At 30.2% G+C, this 27,516-nt stretch overlaps 3 protein-coding genes across 3 annotated transcripts; 2 read left to right on the top strand and 1 right to left on the bottom strand.

Moving 5' to 3' along the window:
* Positions 1-10,861: 10,861 nt before the first annotated feature.
* HELRODRAFT_185761 (hypothetical protein) lies at positions 10,862-16,773 on the bottom strand. Its single transcript, XM_009023013.1, has 16 exons — positions 16,643-16,773; positions 16,138-16,217; positions 15,679-15,832; positions 15,314-15,423; positions 14,950-15,077; positions 14,545-14,588; positions 14,257-14,346; positions 13,745-13,872; positions 13,483-13,543; positions 13,226-13,291; positions 12,568-12,689; positions 12,120-12,248; positions 11,781-11,941; positions 11,449-11,561; positions 11,160-11,315; positions 10,862-10,980 (listed from the first exon to the last, which is right to left on the bottom strand). The coding sequence occupies exons 1-16, from the start codon at positions 16,661-16,663 to the stop codon at positions 10,912-10,914; spliced, it is 1,632 nt and encodes a 543-aa protein (XP_009021261.1). The 5' UTR covers positions 16,664-16,773; the 3' UTR covers positions 10,862-10,911.
* A 1,844-nt stretch (positions 16,774-18,617) lies between these two features.
* HELRODRAFT_192551 (hypothetical protein) lies at positions 18,618-22,945 on the top strand (the record flags this gene model as incomplete). The annotated part of the gene is made up of 10 exons (XM_009023012.1): positions 18,618-18,744; positions 19,112-19,173; positions 19,352-19,495; positions 19,787-19,866; positions 20,265-20,397; positions 20,659-20,817; positions 20,988-21,054; positions 21,610-21,690; positions 21,778-22,328; positions 22,462-22,945. 9 exons carry the CDS (start codon positions 18,618-18,620, stop codon positions 21,909-21,911), a joined length of 987 nt encoding a protein of 328 aa, XP_009021260.1. The 3' UTR covers positions 21,912-22,328; positions 22,462-22,945.
* A 2,187-nt stretch (positions 22,946-25,132) lies between these two features.
* Positions 25,133-27,516, top strand: HELRODRAFT_83027 (hypothetical protein; the record flags this gene model as incomplete). Its single annotated transcript, XM_009023011.1, has 9 exons — positions 25,133-25,253; positions 25,449-25,510; positions 25,679-25,822; positions 26,111-26,190; positions 26,269-26,401; positions 26,555-26,710; positions 26,986-27,055; positions 27,159-27,239; positions 27,386-27,516. 9 exons carry the CDS (start codon positions 25,133-25,135, stop codon positions 27,514-27,516), a joined length of 978 nt encoding a protein of 325 aa, XP_009021259.1.

The following is a 27,516-nucleotide window of genomic DNA, read 5'->3' as shown; positions in this document are numbered from 1 at the left end:
ATAGCTATTATTATTATTACAATTAATATTATAATGAAGCAATTAAAATAAATGTTTCTTATGGCCTCAAACTTGTGTTAGTCAATTCAATTTGATGATGGATGTGGTACAATTAGTCTCCACAAACCAACAAAAAGCATTAATCATTCAATATCAATCAACCAGCCAACCAATCAACAAACCAACTAATCAACCAACCAGCCAGCCAACAAATCTACTAGCCAATTAATCAATCAACAAGCCAATCATTTAAATAACCTGCTCTAAATCAATCAATCAATCAACCAACCAACCAACCAACTAATCAATCAATCAATCAATCAATCAATCAATCAATCAATCAATCAATCAATCAATCAATCAATCAATCAACCAATCAATCAATAACCAATCAATCACCAATCAATCAATTAATCAATCACCAATCAATCAAAATATCCGCCGATAGCTTTTTCTATCACGACAAACAAACATAATAAACCTATTGTCATCATTATCATCGTAATTAAAAAAACACACACACACACACAAACACACACACACACACACACACACACATATATATATATATATATATATATATATACAAATATAATATTTATTTAATTATATTAAGTAATAAATATTATTATGAAAAAAAGTAAGTTTAATTGGGACGAAAAAAGAAAAATTCCTATATCAAAATTAAATGAATAACTCACAGCTGAACTATATGTATATGTATATATATTATATATATATATATATATATATATATATATAATTTTGACTAGTAAACCAGAATATAAATATATAAATATAAATATATATATATTATATATATATTATATATATATTATATATATATTATACATAAATATATGTATATATTGTATGCAACTGAATGAACCAAGTTATATATATTCTGTACAGTTAAGTTTATTAGTAACTAGTAAAGCAAAATCTATTGATTAAAAAAATGATCGTTTCAATGAATGAATTAATAAGTGGGTGAGTGAATGAATAAATAAATAAATGAATGAACGAATGAATGAATGAATGAATGAATGAATGAATGAATGAATGAATGAATGAATGAATGATTTAATGAAATTATTGAATGGCCGATCTGATTGACTGACAGATTGAATGAACTATGCTGATAAATAACCGTAAGATGGATGAAATAATTGAGTGATTGAACAAATGAATGGATATACGAATGAATAAATGGAGTGAATGGATGAAATAGCCAATTATTTAGTAAAAAAATAAATGATTGAATGAATGAAGAATGGATGAGTGAGTGAGTGAGTGAGTGAGTGAGTGAGTGAGTGAGTGAGTGAGTGAGTGAGTGAGTGGCGAAACCAACCGCTAAAACTACGAAGCGAATCTCGTTAAAGTATCCCAACATTTTTACAAGACTAAAGAAAGTACCGAAACATTTTTGTATGCCACAAAATAAAAATAACATCACCAGATGACCATTATTTTTACATTATTCAAATATTACATAATAAATCGAAAATACGGACACACACACACACTAAACACACCACACACACACACGCCACACAAATCAAATATTCTTAGGTTGATAGGACTCGATATGAGATGAAGAGTTGAAATGTTTTAAGAAAATAAACAATAATAAAAGAATGTTGAAAGCACAGGATCATCAAACGAAAGAATAAAAAAAAATGAATAAAACAATATAACAAATGTACATATATACACACACACCCACACACACGTAAACGTACGCACACACACAAACGTACATGCACACTACACATATTTTATACATATATTCGTTATCACTAATGTTGTTCTGAACTGGAATTTGGGAAAAGTTTAAAAAAAAAAAATGACATTTTTTTTTTTTTATAAAAATAATTTTACCATAAAAATAATTTTACCATAAAAATAATTTTACCATAAAAATGAAGCCAAATTCATCAATTGTTTTCGCTGCTGTAACAAATAATAATAATAACATAATAATAATAATAACCTAATAATAATAATAACATAATAATAATAACATAATAATAATAATAACATAATAATAATAATAACATAATAATAATAACATAATAATAATAATAACCTAATAATAATAATAACATAATAATAATAACATAATAATAATAATAACATAATAATAATAATAACATAATAATAATAATAACATAATAATAATAACATAATAATAATAATAACATAATAATAATAATAATATCTTACAACTATAGTCTGATGGCCAAAAAATTCTTTGCATAAACAACCAGCTATATAAATACATAGATATATATGTATGTATATATATATATATATGTATGCATTGCATATATATATATATATATATATATATATATATATATATATATATATATATTATTACCAATGGCAATTACCATTAAAAATATTTTTACAAAGATGTCCAGATTTCATCATTTCAACCATTCACCAACAGCAAACCATTGAGATTACATATCATTTATTATTATTATTAATAATTAGCATAATAATAATTATTACTATAGATAGTGCCACATGAAAGATGACACACACACTACCGCACTGTCAATTTAGACGTCTTACATAGTAAAATTACTTTATCTTTGTGTTTTTAAAACATACAGAAAAATATTTTCAGCTTTTGTATCATAATTTTACCTTATTATCACTACTAAATGACAAAATACTTAAAAAAAACTCTTAAATTCAGTCAATTTAAATGTTTTTCATATGGAAGTATATTTATTTTCATATGTTTTACGACATACTGAGAAAGAAAAATTATGTGATTTTACTCACATCATTAGCATTTCTTCAGTATTACAGATGATTGTTCATTGATACATATATATTCATCCTTTAAAAAACAATATCTCAAAATGATTTTCAGGGAAAGAAATGAAAATTTTTTTAAAATAAATAACATTTTCCAGAATCGGTTAAAAAAATTCAATTCCAAAATTAGATCAAAATGAAAGAAAGCTTAAACAATATCCTATTCGTTATAATTAATTATTATGCTAATTAATTAGAATAATTGCTAATTATAGCTAGTAATTAGCATAATTCATGCAATTAATAAAAAGGAATTGTAGAAAAATAAACGAAATAAAAATAAATAGACAAAAAATTCTCTTCAAAATTTATGATTTTGTTGATTTCTTTGTTTTAAAGAGCGTAGGAAGCCTGGATTTGAAAGTTGATTTTGTCGTTGTTTCGTCAGTAGCGACAACATCAACATCCACATTGTTGATCGATTTGTTGTTGCTGTTGTTGTTGTTGATTATGTCATTCGCGATGTCGTTAGTGTTGATGTTGGAAGATTTTTTGTTTGTGTGGATATCATTTGTGAAGTTGTGACAGTTGTCAGAGTTGTCGTTCTTGCTGTTGCTATTGTTTTGTTGTTGTTGTTGTTGTTGTTGAGAGTGTTGTTGTTGTTGAGAGTGTTGTTGTTTCAGTTGCACTTTTATCAACTTTGGCTGACTTGAATCAAACTGGGAATACTTCATCTTCCCAATAACTTTGTTTGGTTGTTGCTGCTCATGGACGTTTCTCTCAATGTTGCTGTTACAATAATAACTGTTGCTGCTGGGTTTGTAGCTGCCAGAAGCAGCAGCAGCAACAGTAGTAGCAGCAGCAGCTACAACAACACCGTCATCGCAGTTGGGTTGTTTCATATAAGACGTAAAACTTTTATTAAGCTGGTAAGGATTCAAAGCATTTCCATACTTACTACTACTACTGTTACTGTAACCATCCAACGAGCGTTGTTGTTGGAGTTGAGAGAGTTGATGTGTGGCCGTTGTTGTCGCAGCAGAAGCAGCAGCAGCAGTAGTAGTAGTAGTAGTAAAAGTATTAGTAGCAGTTGTAGTAGCAGCAGTAACAGTTGTACTGCCGGCAAAACTCGTATTGAAAAACCTAGATTTAGCCGGTAATAACTTGTTGAATGTTTTGTTGTCTTCATTGTAGTTGCTGACGCTGTTGTTGTTGTTGATGATGTTGGTGTTGTTATTGCTAATGATGTTATTGTTGATGCTGTTGTTGTTGCTGCTGATAAGGGAATTTTTTTGATGTTGCTGATGCAAAGGACTGCTTATTCTCATTGTCTTACATCTCTCTACAATTTCATCCAAATAATTATCACCATTATTATTTCTATTATGGTTAATATTATTATTATTATTATTAGTAGTAGTAGTAGTAGTAGTAGTAGTAGCATCATGTTTTTTGTAAAGATGGCCATCTTTGTTTCTACCATTATGCAAGATATTGTCGTCGTTGTCATCACTATCAACACCACCACCACAATCATCATCATCATCATCATCATCATCATCATCATACTCATCATCATCATCATCATCATCATAATCGGCATCATCATTAGTGATGGTGGTATTAACTTTGTCATCATCATCATCGTCGTCATCATCATCAATGTCATTATTATATTCGACATAATAATTATCCTTATTATTATTATTTATTTCAAAAAAATTTTTTCGAGTTGATGTTGTTATTGCTGCTATTGTTTCTACAGATGATGGTGATGTCACGGTTGATGATGATAATAATACCGTTGGAATTGGTGGTTCAGCTGCTGCTGCTGATGATGATGATGATGACGAAGTCGTACACGATGATGATGATGGTGGTGGTGATGATAGAAACAACGGTAAAAATGACGTCACAAATGATGACGATGATGACGTCACTAATAATGACGATGGTGATGATGTAGAGAATGGAGATGATGATGATGACGATGATAATGATTGTTGAAGCGGTTGTTGAGATTTCGCACTTTCTGATTGGTCCGATGATGATGATTGTGATGACGACGCCTGCTCAATGCTTCCTCCTACTCTAGAATATTTAAATTTATTCAAATGTTATTTAATATTATTACAATTATCATCAATGACGATATGACTTGCGAGGCGATAGTGTAGCGCTAAAGAGTCTGGCACTGCTACTGCAGTAACAGGATTCAACTGCGGAGAGATCCCCGCCTGTCACATGAAAGAATTATGTGTGTCATGCGTTGTCTCGTGTGTATCTATCAACATGTCACATGCACCGTGTGTGCGTGCGTGCGTGTGTGTGTGTGTGTATTGAAGAGAGAATTCTATAACAATAATATGACCATAATACACGTAAGTACAGATATTGATATATCAAATCTGCCTATCATACTACTGCCACATGCAAATAACTGGAACTTTTTCTTTTTTTAAGGAACACACACACACACACACACCACACACACACACACACACACACACACACACACATACACACACATACACACTCAAGGCGCTAAGCACACATACAAACACACACACACAGCATTTGGTCATTCAAAAACGTAATAATAATACTAATAATAATGAATGATGTAATGTATTACGTAGAGTAATAGTAGTGGCTGTAGTAGCAGCAGTAGTAAAAGAAGTATTATCATTGTTATTAGTTGTAATAGTAGTAGTATCAATAATGTTAGTAGTATTTTATTTACAATGAGATTAGTTTAAAAATTATTTAGTTCTCTACCATCTGCGTTATAATAAAAAGAAATGAATATAGAAATGAATTAATGAATGAATAGAAATGAGAGAAATAAGTTAGTGAACAAACATAAAATGCGATTAATGCAAAAATATTTGTTAAGTAATCAAGCAAACATGTGAACAATGGGTGAACAAATAGATGAATTGATGAATGAAGGAGCGTGCAAGCAATTGAATGAATGAATGAATTAATTAATTAATGAACAAATGAATGAATGAATGAATGAATGAATGAATGAATGAATGAATGAATGAAGGAACAAACGAATAAATGAATGAGTGAACCAAACAAAGAGTAGGAAGGAACGAATGAAAGAATGATGAGAATAAAAAAAGCATGCTAACAAAATATTTGTGTTTAAATAATTTGGGTCAATCACGTGACCCGATGACGTCGTCATCATCATCATCGTTGTTGTTGTTGGCGCCGATGTTGATGATGACGTAGATGATTTCAATGACGTTGGCAACATCAAAAACGAGGGTAACTTGTTTCTATTCTTTGTTGGTGTATTTCCTGCGGCTGTTGTCGTTGCAGCAGCTGCAGCAGCTGTAGTAGTAGCAGTCGTGGCTTTCGTCGTTAAGATCGATAGCAGACTTGACTTTGAGGTTGATGTTTTATTCACCTTTGTTGTTGTTGATGTTGATGTAGTTGTTGTTGCATCATTGGTCGCTGGTGATGTCATACGTGATCCACTAACATCACTATTACCGCTGACAAAGTTCTAGGATTGTTGTTAAGAAACAGCGTGCATACACGTATGTACATCATATGATGTAAAATTACATACAAACATGCGACAAATACTAACATAAACTTAAACATACAAAACAACATGCAAACAAACATAAACATACAAAACAACATGCATACAAATACAACTAAAAAACAAACAAACAAAATAGGTGTGTATTAAAATAAAGGTATTATTATTATAATTACATGCAAATACACACAGCAATACAAACATTGTATTAACCTTTAAAACATGCATGTTAAATACTATTGTATCGATATGTTATTTTTACAAATACATGCGTGCACAACCAATGCAAACTATTGTGTGCATGAATTCATGATCTTGTATACAAATCATTACAAAAGTTTGTATACACAAGTACAACATTTGTACGAGGTTGTATGTGTATATAAATAGAAAAATGTGTGTATTTTATAATTATAAGTATAATCAATCATACAAAAACACCCCATTATAAATAAAGTAGTATAGACAAATCATGGCTGATGGCTTTAAAAATACATTTTAGATCAGTCAAATCATTAGCAATAAGAACATCAAAAACAACAACAACAACAACAACATCAATAATAATAATAATAATAATAATAATAATAATAATAAACAAACAATTCCATTTGAAGTAAGGGTCTGTATCTGCCTATCCTTTCTTGATATTTCCGACTTCAAGGCCTCCACACATTTCTTCAATCTGTCATTCTCCTTGAAAAGAATAGAATGAATGAATGAATGAATGAATGAATGAATGAATGAATGAATGAATGAATGAATGAATGATGAATGAATGAATGAATGAATGAATGGATGGATAAATTTTTACTTGTTTTAAAAGCTTGATCTCTTCTGAGTGTTGACAATTGAGATGACTCAACTTTTTATAATCACTACTACAACTACTATTATTATTATTATTATTATCATTACTATTATTATTATTATTATTGTTGTTGTTGTTGTTGATGTTGTTCGCTTCCTCTTCACATGATTCTTGATGCTTTTAATGGAGAAAAATAGTTTTCAGATTGAATGAAAAAATGTTTTGAAAAAATAAATAATAGAAAGAAGGATTGAGATAGAAGATGAAGTGGAAAAAATAAAAAAGAATGAAAACGGAAATTAAAAAAAAACCCATCAATCTAGCTAGCCTCATGAGCCAAAAGTTCCTTGAGACACAAAAGTGAATGCTTAACATGATGCAATTCTGAGAGCAGAGATTCATTGCCAGGCATGGAGGCATACGAAATCTCACAATCAGTGTTGTTGTTGTTGTTGATGATGTGGCCAACATTGTTGTTGTTGTTGCAGTTGCTGTTGTTGTTGTTGTTGCTGTAGCTGTTGTTGTTGTATCTAGAAGTGTTGAAAGATTTTCTGCAGATTATAAAAATGTTGTTGTTGTTGTGATTGTTGATGTCATTGTTAGCCAAATCAAAATTAGTGCAATTAATGTCACTGAAATTGATATTGTCCTTTCCAAATGATGCAGTATCAAGATTATTATTATTATTATCATTAGTATTATAGTTGTTGTCTATATCATCATCATCATCACCATCAACATCATCATTATCGGTAATAATTCTTTCCATATCTTCATCACAATTATTATTACTATTACTATTATTATTATTGATATTATTATTATCATTATTATATTTTTTATAAAAATATGCAAAACTTAAATTTGAAACTATCAAATAGTGGATAACTTTATCCAGACACATTTTTCTCATAGCAGATTAAAAAAAATAAAGAGATTAATTAAAAAATTTAAACAAATTTATTGGAATAAATAAAATAATTAAATCAATTAATTAATTAGCTGATTAAACAATCAATCAACTAGAAACTTAAAAATTTAAATCCAAATTAAATTTTACACAGATATATAGCCCGCGAATTTTACACTATAAATACATTATATAACTACAAAAATATATATACACACACATAAACACCAACATACATACACGCATACACACACGCATATACACACATACATACACAAACTTATGTTTCTGTGTGTACAATATTAACTTGAATCAAATCAATTTCATTTAACAAACAACTTTAACCTATTGTTCAGCTTATGTTCCCTTTGTTTGCATACTTGTTGTATATTTTTTGTATATATACTAATGTATGTGTAAGAGTGTGTGCATTTGTGTGTGTGTGTGCTTTTGTATGCGTGTGCCTATTTGTTAGTATACATGTGGTACATTTGTTGTATATGTACTAATGTATAGATATTATGTATGTGTGTGTGTGTGTGTGTGTGTGTGTGTGTGTGTGTGTGTGTGTGTGCTTTTTGCATGTGGGTGCCTGTACAAATGACTTTGTAGAGGAGTCATGTTCACTCTCAAAATAGTATTATTACATTATTATTTATTATTATTATTACTATTATTATTATTGTTATTATTGAACATTTCAATGGTGGCTGCATTGTTGTGCTATGTGAGGTATGTTGGGAATCATCATCATCAACATCATTATTATTATTTTTATTATTATTGTTATTAGACTTATGTTGATTCTCTACTATGTAGACTGCCTGTATGTTTGTGTGTGTGTGTTTGTGTGTGTGTGCATGAATATTATTATTATTGGAATATTCGTATGACATCTTTTACTAAATGTACACTAATCAGGATGATATAATGAGCTGCCAAATTAATCAGCCAAAGCTGGCCAATGAATAATTATAATTATTACAAGAGATAGTTTTAAATTTATAACCCCAAGACACCTCTATCTATTTTTGGCTTTATTTCATTTAGTGTTAATTAATTAATTAATTAATTAATCACTTACTAATTATAACTAAGTAGTTAAATAATTTGATTATTTTATTTTGTGATGAATGTTAAGATATATTGATCTAGAAAAGCTATAAAATCCTGTATAAAAGTTTTTTTTTAAAGAAAATAAATATTGACAGCCATTTCGCCATTTCATATTTTAATCTTCTGTATATATATATATATATATATATATATATATATATATATATATATATATATATATATATATATATATATATAAATATATATATATACATATATATATATATATATATATATATATATATATATATATATATATATATATATGATAAATAAACAAGAACAACATTTACCAAAAAGACTTTACAATTTTTCAAACAATCCTACAACATACCTTAGATTTTTACTAGGTGTTCTCTTTTTAGCATGAGATGAATTCTGTCTGTGACTATTAGTTGAACTTCTCAATGATAAGCAATCAGAAGCTCTGTCACTCAGATTCGAAATTTCAGAACCAGACCTGTTAAACTGGCCAACCGAAAATCTATTAGCATAGTTGTTGCTGTATGTGTTGTTATATATGTTACTGTTACTATTGTTGATGTTGTTGCTTGGGCCATTGATTGTTGTAGAGATGTGCTGGGAGGCATTGGATCGACTTCTGTTCATTCGTTGAGCATTGGTCGGTGTGTGATAAACTTTATTCTGAAAGTTAGTACCGGTGTTCGTGTTTCTGTCGATGTTTAGTGCTGCTGACGTTATGTTACTATTTACAGGCTGTTTGGCGGGGTCTGTTTTGCTCTGAGATAAAAGAGACACTGACAAAATATTTTTATTATTAAGAGAGGAATTTTTCATTTCACCCCCAGAGGTACTTGTGAATGTTGCATTGTTTGAACTACTGTTGTTGTTTTTATTGTTAACTTTTAAACTAGAGTAAGAAGCATCACTTGTCGTTATTGTACTGTTAAGATTTGACTTGTTGAACCTACCTGCTGGTACTGCTGACTGGATTCTGTTGTTGTTTCTGCTGTTGTTGGTCGTCGGTTTGTTGCTGTTGTTGGGCATTATTTTAGATTTTAAAACATTATTTACGTTTACGTGATTAGGCAACTGTTCACTCATAGGGACTCGTCTGTCAATATTATTATTATTATTATTACTAACCGGAGCCGTACTTACACTGACGTTCAAGTTGTTATTGTTGACATCATTATCATTATTACCATTATTATTAGTTTTCCCTACCAGACCAAGTATAGAAACGGTTGGCGCTTTGGTGGTTTTAGAGTTGAAACCGAAACTAAAACTTTTATTCTCCTTCTTATTCATGAGTTACACGTCAGAAACAAGATATATACTCTAAAAATATATTAAAAACACTACTTAAATTATAAAATAAAATCAATTAACATTTCAGCGAAAATGAGATGAGTCAGGAATGGTTTAAAAGTAAAGTGTAGTTACAAACTTTAAGATGTCAATCGTTACGTTACGTGCATTTTTCCATCGTAATACGAGAAGCAGATGACGGAGAAATAGTTAACATACATAGCTATACAGATGATGACCAAGCATCGCGAAGTTAATCTATACGGTACAACACTAACAGCATTATATTCACGTAAACAGCTTAACTGTAGAGTAATAAAAATTTGATTCCGACTACGAAAATTTTTAGCGCATCTCTCCGCGACGACATCACGAATACGAATACACCACTTCAAACAACATCAAAACCAGCAAGCAAGAATAAAAAATTTTATTTGTCATAACAAAAGAGATAATTTAAACAGTTCATAAGCTTGTTTTCTGCTTTTTGAGGTTGTTTTCGTAAGCTCTTCTTTTGTTAGCTAGTGTCAAGGCCTGCAAGTGAAAAAATTCCAGCTTATGCTTTATAATTAAAAACTCGGATGAACAAACGTAATAAATAAATAAAATAGTAAAAAAAACAAAAACATCTTTAAAGATTCACTGCTAGTAGCAATTGATAAGAACGCAATCAACGTTGAACATTTAAATTGAATTAGTGAATGAAGGGGAACCTCCTGAGTTCTCTTCTTATTCAAATGTTTGATTTTGTTGTAGAGTCTCTTGTTCTTTTTTGGAATGGCCATTTCCGCGAGTTTTCTCTCTTCGTTCTTCTGTTCCATCATCTTCTGTGCTTGCCTTATCTTCAACACCTTACCTTCAGACACAGTCTGTTGAAATGGCATGAAAATTCAGAAATTAATTTACAATTGTAACATGAATGAATGAGGCTACACAAAACAAACAAGAGTCTAAGAACAAAAAAAGGTAGAACATTCATTAGTAAGAAAGTTTCGAACAAACCGTTTCAGGTTTTGGTTTCTCTTGAGTCAGTTTTCGCTTCCCTGATGGATTCTTTGCTTTCTCAGGCTGGTCTGAACTCTCAGTATCAATACTTCTTGTGGCTATTGTTGAATCTGGCAACGTGCAATTTTAACGAAAAACTATTCAATTTTAAATTTTTAGTAATTTTAAATTTCCGTCAACTAAATATCCCCCCCCCAAAGTTAATTGAATACAAAATTTTCATGAAATTTCAAAAAGATCATTACAAAAAACTAACATCGCAAAAACAACAACCAAACAACCACCTAACCAACCAACCAATCATCCAACCAACCAATCATCCAACCAACCCATCAATTTAAGTTTTTCAGGTGGTATGTAGTCGCCCTCCTGTTCCTCGACGAATGGTGAGAGATGTGGTGGAAGGGTGGCTCCAGGGAGATAATCTTTCGTGGGTAGGATGGTTCGGGTGTTGAGGCAGTCCACGACCCACTGTGGTTGAATGTACTGTCTGTTTGGAAAAAAAAAATTTCTATGTAGGAGGAGTTAACTTAAGCAGTTGATTTTTTTTTGTTAGTCTAAGAAGCAACAAAAAGTAACATAGCCAATAGGTAATGACATTTTTCAACTTTTGATCTTATTTTCAAACCAAAAAAAGACTGGCAAACGAAAAGGTTAAGAACAAAAACCTGTTCAGTAGATTATTCTTGACATTTGTCCTATCAACGACTTGATGTGTGATGGATTCATCGTCACAATCATATGTGGCCCCAATTGGGAAGCCAGTTTTGCACCAAGATACTTCTCCACCACACGCTCTGTCATTCATTCATACATTTATTTATTCACTGAGTTGCTCTTTCATTCAATCACTTAATCGATTAAAATATTTATTAATTCATTCATTCGACCATTCATTCATTTGTTCGTTTTTTCGCTCTATCCATTTGTTTAATTCGTTTCTTTTTCCATTTATATCTTCATTCAAATCAATCTTTTATCTCTTCTACCATACATTCACCCTTTTGCTCTAACACGCCATCATTCATTCATTCCAACATTCATCCATTCAATGAGTATTCAATTCAATTATTCAATTCATTGATCTAAAAGAAGAAAAAAAGCCCCAAATAAAACCTGATGACAAACGTGAACGTTTCCCTGTCAACTTCCCGATTGAGGAAGAATTTAAATTTGGAAAATAAATTCGCCAACTTTTCCACCTCAGCCTGCATGGCTTCTCTGGAGTTACCATCATTCTAAATTTTAGCATTAAATGTAATGTCATAAATGCCATTGGTTAATGTCTGTCCAACTACTTACACCCATTCTAAATTGATGTAATGATGTAATGTCACTAATGCTACTGGCTAATGTCTGTCTAGGTACTTACTACCATCCTAAACTATGGCACTGATGTGATATTGTTAGCAGCATTGCGATGAATGGATGCATTGTTGAATGAATTGATGAATTAATGAATGGTTTTTTAATTTAGCGGCATTGTGATGTTTGCTGTCTTTATCAAAACAGCCCTAATAATAATCTTATGGAAACTATTTCATCTGGAAAAATAATTATGTTAGTAGTACCGTTATAATTAAATTTATTATAATTAATATTATTGAAAGTCATATTATTATTATTGTTATTGCTATTATTATTTATTATTATTATTATTGTTATTAATATTAATGCACTACTTATATTCTTCATATGATATACATTTCTTAAATAAATAATTTAAAAACGACAATGATAATGATAATAATAATAATGAAAACTATTTAGCTACCTCAAATTTATCCATAATTATTTCATAATTGTCTGCTCTCATCTCTGTGGTGAGAGATGCTAGGATCTAAAGAGAGAGAGAGAGAAAGAAAATTTCCATAAATAATAAAAAATTATTTCAGATATACAGACAAATAAATAATTAATATAATTATCTAAAAAATTTGAAAAAAACATTTATAAATAAAAGATTAAATTTCTTTATTATGATATAATTATAATATAAATACAATAATATAAATATATTATAATAGTTACCTCTGTAGCTAGATCATGCTTGGAACAGACCTCAGTCGTATCTTCGGACTCATAATCCTCACTGCACCTGCACTCAATTTATTATGAAATAATTTCATAAAGTAATATCATTAATAATTGAAAAATATAAATTATTAATGCTTATAATATAAATTATTAATGTTTATAATATGAAATTTAAATTCATAATAATAATAAACATTTAAATAGTAATACATTCAATCAACAATGAAAGTCACTTGAAAAACAAAATAAATCTCTCTCAGTAAAGACCTGTGGTGGGTAATGCAGTTCGAGGGATTTGTATAGGGCAAAGTTAACGAACCCCAGCAGGATGCACGAGAACTGGGCAAAAGTTGACATAATCCTGTAGTCGACGTTGACTGGATGCTATTTTTAGAAACGTAGAAATGATTAAAAGTGAATTTTACTATTATTATTGTTACTAACAATATTGTAGATAATGACAGTAATAGAACTAGTGCATTGAACTACACTTCAGCAAACAACAAAATGAAATACGAAAATAAAATGATACAATGACAGAAAACATACAAAGCATTTTTTGATTAGAACTCACACACACCATACTATAAAAATATTCAAAGATAGTACACAAAAACATTGAATAACAAAACAATACAAAAAATACAATTCAAACAAAACAATAAACTTTCCCACCACATATGCCAAAAATACAAACAAATAAACAACGAATACAGATGAAAAATACAAAATACAAAAAGAAAAAACCAATTCCAGAAAAATACCTACAGTATAAGCAACATTGTGAGGACTGAGCCAGGTTACGATCTGACCCATGACCTCGACCTGAAAGTAGATGCCCTTAATGGAGATGAATACCTGGTATTTAAGGCATTGGTGGTGTCATATTTTAATTTGTAAAACTTTTATTGCTACAAATATCTGGTATCTATATTAATTGTGATAATTGAAGGTAATTATGGTAATAATTAGAAGTAATTATGGTAATAATTAGAAGTAATTATGGTAATAATTACGGGTTAAATAAAAGTTTTTTTTTCAAAAATTAGAAAAAACCTTTCTTAGGGATCGAGATGCTATGACATAGTTCATGAATTCCACTGGGGAAAAAAGAATACCAATAAGAAGAATAATAATAAGAATACCAACATTGAGTTTAAAAAACTTTTTCACGAAAACAACAAACGTGTTCACACAACGAACAAGTTCACACAGCAAGCACGTTCACCACTAACCAGCAACAAAAAAAACAAAAAAAGCATAAACCACAACAAAAACCACATCACATCAATGAAAAAACATCAACAACAACACTAACACTACCAACAACATCACCATTAGAAAACAGACAAACAAGCAGACAAACAAACAGACGGACAAACAAACAGACAAACAGACAGACAAACAAGCAAACAAACAGACAAACAGGCAGACAAACAAACAAACAAGGGTCTCAAATACCTGTCAGTCTTCTGCAGAGTTTGATTTGTTCGGCGTGTACCTTCTTATTTTTGGGCATTTTAGAGAATAGGAAGCAGAGGGAGAGGGCATCATCCAGATCCCTGATGGCATCAACTAAGGTGGGATACCTAGAAAAAAAATTTATTAAAAAAAATTATGATATTCATTATTATTATTAATTACTAATAATTATCATTACCTCTTCAAGGATGATCATCCCCATCATCATTATCATCATCCCCATCATTATTATCATTATCACCATCATCATCATCATCCCCATTATCATCACCATCATCATCATCCCCATCATTATTATCGTCATTATCATCACCTTCATCATCATTATCATCATCATCATCACCTCTCTTTTACAATATGGTCTAGTGTAAGTTCTGGTTTCCTGTTTCTCAGCCTCTGTTCTCGGTGCACGTCCTTCTTGTCAACCGCCCGCTTCAATTTTCTTACAAAAATCTTCGAAAGGAGAGAAAGAATAGGAAAAGATGTTTATTTAATCAATCAGAAACATGATCAGCAAGCCATTGAATCAAATCTCTCATTAGTTTATAGCACCTCAAATGAATTTTCAAACTTCTCATTAAGTTGTACAACCATTTGTTTGGTTATGAGAAGAAATTTCGACAAAAATAAAAACAGAACCACAGAGTTAAACAACCATGTGTCATATACATAGCGCTAAAAATACATAGACAAAAAACAATTTTGTACTTTGTATTGTCTGAATTTTTTTATAATTGGTTCGTGCATGACGAATTGGATGTCTTTGGTTAGGTAGTAGGTCGTCGGCGCCGTGCTTCCCTTGCCTGCTTTTTTGGGGTGCCGCGGTTCTTGGGGGTAGATCCCTTTTAATATACATAATTTTCTGTAAAAAAAATTTTATTTTCTTTAAATTTTTGAAAACTACAAAAAACAACATAACAACAAGATAATGATAGAATAATTATTGAATAGAACATATCAAAATAATAATTATAATTATTATTAAATTATTAATATTACTATTATTATAATGAATTATAATAAATGTTACTACTATGAGAGTGTTAGTAATAAAAGAGAAAAAGACTAAAAAAAATAATCAAAAATATTCATTTGATGTTAAAATGGAAAAAAATTAAAACAAAAAAAGATAATAAAATAAAATGATTAATAACAACTGATAACTACCGAAAGTCAGATAAGCTTAGTTGCAACTTTTTCAATGCTCTCCCTCTAGACATGAATGCCACGGCGGCTCCAGCTTCGTGCTAACGTTCAAAATTATGGTCAACTAATTAATATTTTCATGATTAATTGATTGAAATGATTGAGATTATAATTAATCATTTAATATAGATTTTATTATAAAACATTATTAATCTATTACTAATATAAAATAAATTAAAAATTAAAGGTTAATTATTAAACTAAAAAAAAATATTCGTTAATAATTTTAATTTATGGCCAGTGCCAATCAAACCAAACAAACAACCACTCAATCAAAATCAAACAAACAACCAATCAAACAATCAATCAATCAAACAACCAAACAAACAATCAAGCAAACAACCAATGAACAATCATCCAGATCAGAAAGAGGGAAGACAGCCTACTCAACTACAAGTAACACTACAAGAATGCTACCTAAAATTAAACGATTTAACAAACAAATTCAACAAATGAAGAATTCTACCTTTCGTTTTCTGTTGACCATTTTTCAGGATTCGTTAAGTTTGGAGAAAAAATTTGTCAAAACGAAAAAACAAAACCACGCGGTTATCTAAAATTGTTAAAGAAATGTGAATCTGGTAACGTAAGATTATTTTTTTTTTTCGTAGCGCTTCATCAATGCTTCTTTAAAAACTGCTTCATTTTAAAGGTCTAAAAGGTTTAGACGATAAAAGTTAACTTTGAAAAATGAAAACGTGCATCATATGTATTATTTCCCATGTTTGTGAAACAAATCATATTCAATAAAATTAATCAATCTGTTTATCAGCTTGCAGCTTGTTTTGTATTGTAGACTTCATGATGAATGAAAAGAGAATGGTATTCATAAACTCAAAAATACCAGAGGCGTCATTTGGGGGGAGGCAAGAAAAATTATAAAATATTAAAATTATAAATTATAAAAGTGTTAATTCTAAATTCTTTGTAAAAAGGATATATATAGGATATATAATTTAGTAATTTCAAAACTTTAAAAATTTTGAAATTTTAAAAACTTTTAAAATGTAAAATTTATTATAATGTTGCACTGACGAGACTAGGTAGTGGAAATAGTACCCTACTATATGCGTACATGTAGATAATAACATCTTCTGTAAATAGGAATTTTGTTAACAGCATTAACAAGTTAAGTTTAGTAGATCGGAGAATTATTCGAAGAATCGAGAAACTATCATATAGATTGAGTACTGTAAGAAACGCCGTGATCTTTATTAATATATTTATATATATATATATATATATATATATATATATATATATATATATATATATATATATATATATATATATATGTTACATGCTAAGTCATAGACCACATAAGTTCGCCCCCCCAACCAAAATCTGAAATGACGCCCCTGAAAAATACACTTTAAAAATTGATTTAAAAACATTCAACCTTTACCTGATATAAATGAAACACATTTTGTAACAGATGTTTAAACCCGCAATCATATTCTGTTAACAAATCTTAGACAATCGTCGTTTTAAAAGTGTTGTTTCATTTTCATTCAACCATGGATGTATGTGCATTCAACTAATATACTTACTTAGTCTGATATTGACGAGTATCAAACTCCTCTCAAGTACCATTTTAATGAACTATAATGCTGATTGTACTGAATAAATATTTTACTTGCCTTTTTCATGGATATATTTCTATTACCAAGCACAAAACTTTAATGACGTATCACTGACGTCATTCCAATTAATTATTATCTCTCATTAAGGCACATGTAAAAAAATCAATCAGACAAAACGTTTTAAAAGTGTGCAAAACGTAGTTCCTTAACACGGTGAAGAATAAAAAGAAAGATTTAAATATTATTAGCCAGGGTAGAATTTCTAATTCAATTGCATATTGGCTATTACATATTACAATTAAAAAGAGATTCGAATATCCATGGATTCGTATAACGTATTACCATGGGCTTGAAGATTTATTTTTATCAATTGTCTTGGTTTTATTGTTTGGTTAAGTTTCCTATTGCCTTGTTAATGCTATTGTTGTTGCTACTATTACTATCAATTTTTATTAATAATATTGTTGATGATGTTATTATTATTATTATCATTGTTGATGTTGTTGTTGTTATTTTTTATTGTTTATTAGTTGTTTGTGTTATTACCATTGTCATTGTTATTGCTGTCTCCAGAGTTGTGTGTGTGCGTGCGTGTGTGTGCGTGCGTGTGTGTGCGTGCGTGTGTGTGTGTAAATGTGTGTGCACAAACGCTATATTATTGCTTTAGCTATTGTGTTGAAATCTATTAAAGAAGCAACAAGTATAGGATCTTTAACAATGTTGACATTTTTTGTGACTGCATAATCTTATTAACGTGCTAACATATGCGTTTTAATTTCCGAAAAATGAAAAATATTGTATCAGTATTTAATTATTTTAGCAATAAACCTCTTATTGTTTTGATTTTATAATTATAAAATGTTTAAGAAAAAAGCTGTGAGTTTAAATGGGTTGATTTGTCTCGTCGTCGGAGTTAGCAATAGAGGTGTTGGGAAAGGAATAGCTAAGCAATTGGTGAAAGCCGGAGCGACGGTTTATATAACTAGTTAGAAGTTATTTGGAAAATTTGTTCAAATTTATTATGAAAAGATTCAAATATATTATGAAAAGATTCAAATATATTATGAAACGTTTGAATGTTATAAAAAATGTTATAAAATTATTTATCCTTTATCTTTATTTTGTCTGTTTTTCACTGTACAGTACATGTGTCTGCCCGTCTGTCTGTCTGTCTGTCTCTCTCTCTCTCTCTCTCTCTCTCTCTCTCTCTCTCTCTCTCTCTCTCTCTATTTCATCACCTTCTGTGTTTGTGTGTTTTCTTTCTTTTTCTTTAGTAGAAACCCATTATTATTGATTAAATTTATACAGAGGAGATCGCAATAAACATTATCGATTTAGAAAATCTTTCTTAGGTGGAACTCGTCAGACGGATGAAAACAGTGAAGAATCTTACTTACAGAGTATCGCTAAAGAGGTTTGAAACATTTTTTCTTCGTTTAAAAAGCAAGTTAAACATTAAAACTTAATGTTTTTATTAAGCAAATAAACGTACAGACGAACGAGTGAATGAACGCTCGAACGAACAAATAAATTAACAAATACAAATAATACATCTCCAAATAAACTAATCACCACCCAACAAATCATTCAAGATTGACTCAAAGTCTAACAAATGCCTGGCCATACAATGCGATTTTTCGTCCTACAGAGATATCCGAAACTTGTTTGAGAGGATAGATTTAGAGCAGGATGGGCAACTTGATGTTCTAGTCAACAATAATTATGCGGCCGTTCAAGTTGGATAAAAATTACTTTACCAACTTAAATCATTTAAATTATTGTACAAAGGATTCTATTATCAATAACTTCTCATTTGAAATATATTTCAACATAAATTTTATTTTTGTCTCTTTTTTTCTCTTAACTCTCAGTTAAATGTAGCAACAACACACACACACGCACGCACACACACATACACGCACACAGCGAATGTGATTGAATTCGAATCCAGTCACTGCAAAAGCAGAACCAGGCGTCTTAACCACTAAGCTATCGCGCCGCCCAAGTTTGAACTTTTATTTTCGCAGATTCCGGAGGAAAAGTTGTGCAAATCATTCTGGGAGCATCCGGTAGAACTCTGGGATGCCGTTAACAACGTCGCATTAAGGTGTGGTATCTTTTACAAAATTTTAAAAATGTTTTAAAATTTTCAAAGGTTGTCAAACAAAAAATGATAACAATTGATGACTTTGGTAACTTTACTGTTTTATTTTATTATCCCTTTTATTATATGTTAATATCTTTCCTAAATTGAACAAGGACAAAACAAAAAGGGGAATCACGTGAGATTTTAACCCCTTTTCCCTTGTGACAAACTGTCAAATTTTTGGGCTCACCCCTCTTAAAGTGTGACATTCTTTATGGGTAGCACCTATACTTATAATCATTTTAATTTGCAAAGCTGATTTGGGTGCACTCGTTCCTTATAAACCTATTTGATTGATTGGTTGATTGATAAATAGATTGATGGATAGATTGGTTGAATGAATGATTGATTGATTGAAGAAACCACTACTTATGCAATGCACGAGCGGCCAAATTGATGGTAACGAGGAAGAGGGGCCTCTTAATAAACATTTCATCAAGTGGCAATGTCAAGGACGCCGATAACTTGGCTATCAACGTTCGTAAAGAAATTGTTAGTACATAACTTTGTTAGAAAATTTTAAAAAATTCCAGGGTGAAACATTTTTTTTCTTCATATTCTATAGCTTAGCAAAGTCTTAAGTTTGTGATCAATACGACTATATATGTACTTGTAAAGTTCTCATTTGAAACAACTTTTTCTAACAGCTATAAATGAAAAAAAATATTAATTCACAATGTAAATCGGTTTCATATTGGTCTTTCGAAACCAAATTTCAAACAAAATTTCCACAAAAACACCATCAAACGATAGTGCGACAAATTGTCGGTCAGTTTGGCCAGAGAACTTCAAAAACACAACGTCTGCTGCGTTAGTTTGTGTCCAGGCGTCGTCAGAATGGAACTCATTGAGAGAATGTACATTGCCGAGTTTGAAAGATATGAATCTAACTGTAAGGCAACCAAAAAATTGGTTTGTTGTCTGGAAAACTTTTATAATTATTATAAAAAGAAAATTTTTAAATGTTAATTATGGTAAAATTTTTATAATTATTATATAACAGTTATATATTATATATATTATACATTATAATAGTTATATAACTGTAATAAAGAAAAATGAATGGGTAAAATAAAATTAAGGAGTTGATGCTGACTGGAGCAGAGAGCAGTCAGTTCACGGGAATCGCCGTTGTCCATTTAGCATCTGGTATTTTATTTGTCTCTGTTCATTTAATTTTTCGTTTGATTTTCTTTCTCCGTTGAATTTATGTCACCTGAAGATTTTTAAAACTTTTGCAAAGAAGTAGGAATGATGATTATGATCATTCCTTATTTCCGAGAGATAGCGATTTGGGAGAGAGAGAAAGAGATAAGTATGGAACGAGACTGTCATTTATATTGTTGCTTTACAATGTCTGTTGTTGCTTTACACTGTCTGTAGAACATTTACACATTTATATCTGTAGAACATTAAATCCTCGTGTATTAACCTCGCATATCCATGGTATCAACAAAACCATCAGTCGAATTTGATGAAGCGTGATTTAATTGTCCTTTTTGAAATTGGTTTTGTTAAAATTACTTCTAATTGTTTTGTTTTATTTATTTATTTTATTTTAAGTAGTTTATTGTCTGCTTCATTTAAGCAATATTTCAATTATTTTGACACATTACGGGAAAAAAACTCATTCTATATGAAGTAATAATTTCGATTCGAAATAATTTCCAATAGAAAAATCATTCATTCGCCGATCACACACAGACAAATCGGTGATGAGAAAATCGGGCCAAGTTTTACTGACGACTGACTTGGCAAAAGAATACGGATTCAAAGATATTGATGGTTTGGCATTTAAAAAACTTTAAAACCACTGTTATTACCATTATTATGATTGATATTACCATTATTATAATCGATTTATGTCCTCAGATCAATTGCCAGCGGATTTCAGATCAATATCCTTCCTATTAAAGATTCACGGTTGGCCTTGGTTGGCTATGTTCATTCCGTCGTTTGTCAAAGTACCACAATGGCTCATGACATTTTTTGGATATAACGTTTGATTTACTTTTAAACTGTTTATTAATATACTTATGTCTATTACTAAATTATATGAAATTGTATTTTATATTCATCAGTCTATATAGCATTATTGACCATCCTTTTTTTCTTCCTTATTCAACTTTCTTTGATAATAATTTTATTTGAGCCCATTTATAAATTTTAAAATTGAGTTAGGTGACTGATATAACTTTTTATTTCTTCAAACAAATTTCTAAGAAATAGTATTATCATTATTTGGCGTGGAATGGTTTTATATTGACATACGTCTAATATACAATATAAGCGTTTTGTCTTTTTCATGTCAGAGAATTTCATTTTGACAAGGATATGAGCATTTGGAATTAGAGCCTTAATTCTCAATCCTTTGATTATCATTTCAGTTGTCATTTACAACAATCCAATTTCGCTACTGAAGTCTGAATGAATAAAAAATAAGCAAACAAATTAGCGTTGAAAAATTTCATTTAATCATTAAACACATCTCTTGTAATACAAAAATTCAACAAAAAATTAAATGTTTTAGTGAAAGATAAAGAAATATTAAATAACCATTGCACATAAAGAGACTTTACTGTTGCATTTCTTTTGCTTCAGTCTTTTCTGAGATGTAGGATTGTCCTAGACCGCTGTCGAATGATTCATCATGTGCATGTTTTTTCAAGTGCATGTCTAAATATCTGTCACCGATGAATGATTCATTGCATGCGTTTTGTATGCACGTTATCATGTCGGCGTGTGTTTCACTGTGAATTAATAAAATATCCATGTTTGAGAAACGTTCATTGCAAATTTTACAGTTTATGTTTGTTGCATTCGTTTGTTCTTCATTGCAAAACAAGTTGTCCTCTGAACAATAATTTGATAGTTCACTTTCATCCACGTATGGAAGATCTAAAATTGTAATTTCCTCATGTTTAGTAGCCCCATGGTCGTCTGCATCTTCTTTTACAATTGTCACACCAGTAGCTGTAACCATCATCTCCTCACACTTCACCGAAACTTTATTCAATTTTAGCTTTTCATCTCCAAATAATTCGTCCTTCTGTGCCGATAATTTTTTAAACTCCACCAAGTTACAATCATCATTTTTTCCATTTGAAATCAGGTAATTGCAAGCTTCTACATCTTCAAATTTTACCAGCCCGTTGTTTTCAATGACCACTCTGGGTGGAGTGTTTCTCCTAAATATCTTGAAAATTATAAGCAAAATGAAATATGAAAAATATATTATTTATAATAAATAAAAATATTTTTCACATACAACAAATAAAACACACCATACCAAGGCATGGTGGTGACCTTGACATTTCATTATCTTATATTGTATTTTTTAAATGAATGATTGGACCCCAAATATACAAAATAAAATGTAGATAACATCAAAGTTTTTAGGCCTTCCTTGCACCATATAATATAGATAGAGTTCAGTTATGAATACAGTTTTTGAAAAATATTCAAATGAAATACAAAAACACAAACATCGTTAACTTGCTCCGGTTGGTGAGCATCATCATTATCAAATATAATTCTCCCCATGTTCAAAGCCAAAGTGGGAAGAGTTTTGTTTGGCTTTGAAGTAGGTGTGAGAGATTCTAAACTAGTCGAATTATAGGGCTTCAGTTCAAAATTATCACAAATGGTTTCAATTGTGATTGATTCAGTGTTTTCAGTCTGAAATGCTTGACGATTGGATAAATTTTTTTCAATCTGATGATAAGATACATTAAGAAAGTTTTTAATAAGATCATATAAATTGTAATATGAAGGTTGAAATAATTCTTTAAAAACAACTGTATCTATTGAAAAAACAAAAAGTATAAAAAAATAGTTGTACTTTTGTCATGAACAAATCTTTTGATAAAATTGTAGATGACTTGCTGTTAAATTGTTTCTGACCAATATCTTGTTTCCCTTCTTCTTTAAGTTTTTTTTTAGGGCGACCCCAACGTTGATTGGCTGATTTAGTAGTCTTATATTTAGATCTAGACACATTATTATCACACTCTTCCCCTTTCAAGGAACCAGTTTCACGTTTCTGTCTGTAATTTTTCAAATATAAGAGACGAGATTTTCTCTGCTCAGCTGTCTCTGAGAGCCGATATTCTCGCATATATAACAGACGAGCTTCACGTTCCTCATAAGTTTCTGCCTCTCTATACTTTTTTAAATACAAAAGACGACTCTCACGTTCTTCAGAAGTTTCCTTTTGACGATAGTCTCGCATATATGAGAGGCGGGCTTTACGCTGTTCCATAGTTTCTTTTTCACGGTAGTTACGCTGATATGACAAACGAGCTTCACGTTGATCGGCCGTTTCTCTCAGACGACACTCACGCAATCGCAAAAGACGTGCTTCACGCTCCTCTGGCGTTTCTATGTGTTGTCTTTTTTTTGGATTTTTTCGTTTGCCCTCGTTTTTTTTATCATAATAGGCATCATTGCAATCCATTTGACAATCTGCTTGTTACTTGAACCTGCTGGTTGATGAAAATGAAAAGATGGCCTGCCCCAGTTACTGGCTGGTTAGTTGATTATTAGTAAATATTCTTAATTAGTTGGTTGGTGTTGTTTTTGTATAAGAGAAAAAAATTGTCAATTCCACATAATAATTGATTGTTGTAAAAAAAATAGTAAAATACTCTATCTTTTATCTAGTAAAATTGTTGTTACAATAAAACAGAAATTAAATATAAGGATAGACGAACAAAATAATATCAATTAACAAGAATTACAAATTAAGAAGTAACAAAAAGGGTAGCATGAACATTTTATGGTTAAAAGTTAATTTAGGTTCTAAATGCATGCAGCAGAAAGTGGCATTTAAATTAAAAAAAGTTTCACACATGATTACATGAATTGAAATAAAACTAAAACAATCAAAATTATAGAACCGAAATTTAAAATTTGTGAAAACGTTTTTATTTATAAGAATGAATGATTTAAAAAAGGAATAAACAGTTTAAAACGTCGAAAAAGCAATTTTAGAAAGTCTGTTTGCCCTTTAGTATTTTAAAGGTATGGGCGGCCCTGGCCCCAAGCTATATTTACATTTACTTTTAAAACTGCTTTCTTAATGACTTAATGTGACCCAAAAATTAACACTCCAGTTTGAACTTCTCACTAAAGTTTTGGAGTGTTGCGGACGAATTAATTAAATTTTAAAGGTTATGAGTTATAACTTAATGCCAGAACATTCACAAATATAATTTTCGTTTTAAAAATGTCCTCCAAAAAAGTTGATTTAAGTGGTAAGGTGTGTCTTGTGACAGGTGCCAGCAGAGGGATCGGCAAAGGAATCGCACTGCAGTTGGCAAAGGCCGGGGCAATCGTTTATATTACCGGTTTTTTAATTTTAATTTTTTTTTAGAATATACTTTAATCAAATTCTTCAAATTTTATCATGTGCCATGTTCCAATGAAAATGGTTTCATTGATGAGTATTTTATTAATATTATAATAAAAAATTATTATAATTATTTAATTATTTTAGGTCATTCATAAATTCATAAATAATGGAATACAAATTTTATTAACAGGAAGAACATTGGACAAGAAATCAAGCAAAGATGTCGGTTCTTTGAGGGATACTGCTAAAGAAGTTACTAAATTTTTATCAGATAAATTTTTGTTTAATGTTTGATATTAAAATTTGTGCATTTGTATGTGATAGTGCGTATGTATTATTGCGTATTTGTGTGTGTTAGTGTGAGTGTGTGCATGTGTGTGTGTGTGTAAAAGCACCATAAATGCCATTTTTTTTTATTAGGTTGAGGCCCAAGCAGGCAGATGCATACCTGTACAGTGTGACCATTCGAAAGATTCGGACATAAAAAATTTGTTTGATCGCATCGAGAAAGAACAAAATGGGCAGTTGGATGTCCTCGTTAATAATGCTTATTCGGCTGTAAATGTAATGAAAGGTTTTTTTTTTCATTCATAAATGTTGAATATTTTTATATTATTATGAATTTATTTTATTTTAATTATTATTTAAAGAGTATTTTGTTTTTCTATGTTGAATATTTCTATATTATTATGAATTTATTGTATTTTAATTAGTCTTTTCACTGAATTTTTTTTACTTATCCTGGTGCTATTATTATTATTATTATTATTATTATTACAGAACTATTATTATAGTTCTCAGTTGTTTTGTTATTCTTGTTGTTATTAAAATTTTGATTTTTTATTTATTTAGGTCTTAGCTGAAAATCGGGGCAAGGCCTTCTGGGAGCAGCCAATAGGAGTTTGGGACGACGTAAATAATGTGGGACTCAGGTGAAATATATTTAATTTTTTTAAAAAAAGATCATTCATTTTTGTTTGTGTTATTATTTTATTATATCATTTGGTCAGAAACCATTACATCTGCACTGTGTACGCAGCGAAAATGATGGTGCCTCGTAAAAAAGGCCTGATTGTGAATATTTCCTCTGGCGGGGGGCTCAGGTACGTCTTTAATGTGGCCTATGGGATTGGAAAGGAAGCTGTAGGTTTTATTTTTTTCATTTTTTTTGGTGCGTGTTGGTTGTATGATTGGTTGAGAGTATGATTCATTGAGAGTATGATTCATTGCTTGAATGATTGGTTAATTGTGTGATTAGGATTAGATAAATCAATCAACCACACAACCAACCTGCAGTGTGATAGAATGGCTGTTGACTGTGGGATAGAGTTGAGAGAACATAACGTCTGCTGCGTTAGTTTATGGCCTGGGGCTGTCAAAACTGAACTCGTGGACAAAATGTTGACAGAGGCCAAGGAGCACAAGGAACAGGATGTTGTTTTCAAGAAAATGGTTTTTTTTAATCTATTTTTTTATTCATCGGTGTTTTGTAGTTTCATTTCTTTGTTTGTATGTTAAAGTTGTATTTTCAGCTTTATTTTGATGAATTCTCTTGACCATTGCATAACTGCATTGCTGAATGTATGTTAAAATACACAATGTATTAAAATTTTAATTAGTTTTATAACTTTTAATATATTAAAAACAATACAATACACAATGTAATTAAATTTCAATTATTTTCATAGCTATTAAAAAATTGAAAATAATTTCATAATGTCAACCAGGAGTCCATGTTTACAAGAGGCCCAGAAAGCACTCAATTTGCCGGATTGGCCATCAGTCACTTAGCAGCTGGTAGATATATATATATGTATATAATTATGTATAATTATGTAACTAATTAATTGGTTATTTATTCAATAAACTATTTTAATTAACTATTATTTACTGTTTTTAGACAAAAATATGATGAATAAAACGGCGAAAGTCTTGATAACTACTGATCTAGCAAACGAATATGGGTTCACTGATATCGATGGTAAAGATCATAATATATATATAATTATTTATTAATTATTCATAAATATGATAAATAATTGATTATATAAAAATAATACTTATATTTTTTTAGTGATAATTATGTTGTTGGTGATAATATTAATGATGATGATGAATATTTTTTAGGGGGAATGCCGGCAAATTTCCGGTCACTATCCTACCTCTTGAGCCACCAAGGGTACTGGATAGCGGATTACATCCCATCCTTCATCAAAGTCCCATACTGGATCCTTGCTCTTGGCGGGAATAAATTCTGA

Source organism: Helobdella robusta, assembly GCF_000326865.2.
Source record: "Helobdella robusta unplaced genomic scaffold HELROscaffold_34, whole genome shotgun sequence".
Lineage (NCBI taxonomy): Eukaryota > Metazoa > Annelida > Clitellata > Rhynchobdellida > Glossiphoniidae > Helobdella > Helobdella robusta.
Note: the sequence above shows the minus strand (reverse complement) of the source record. Positions and strands in the feature narration are given on the sequence as shown.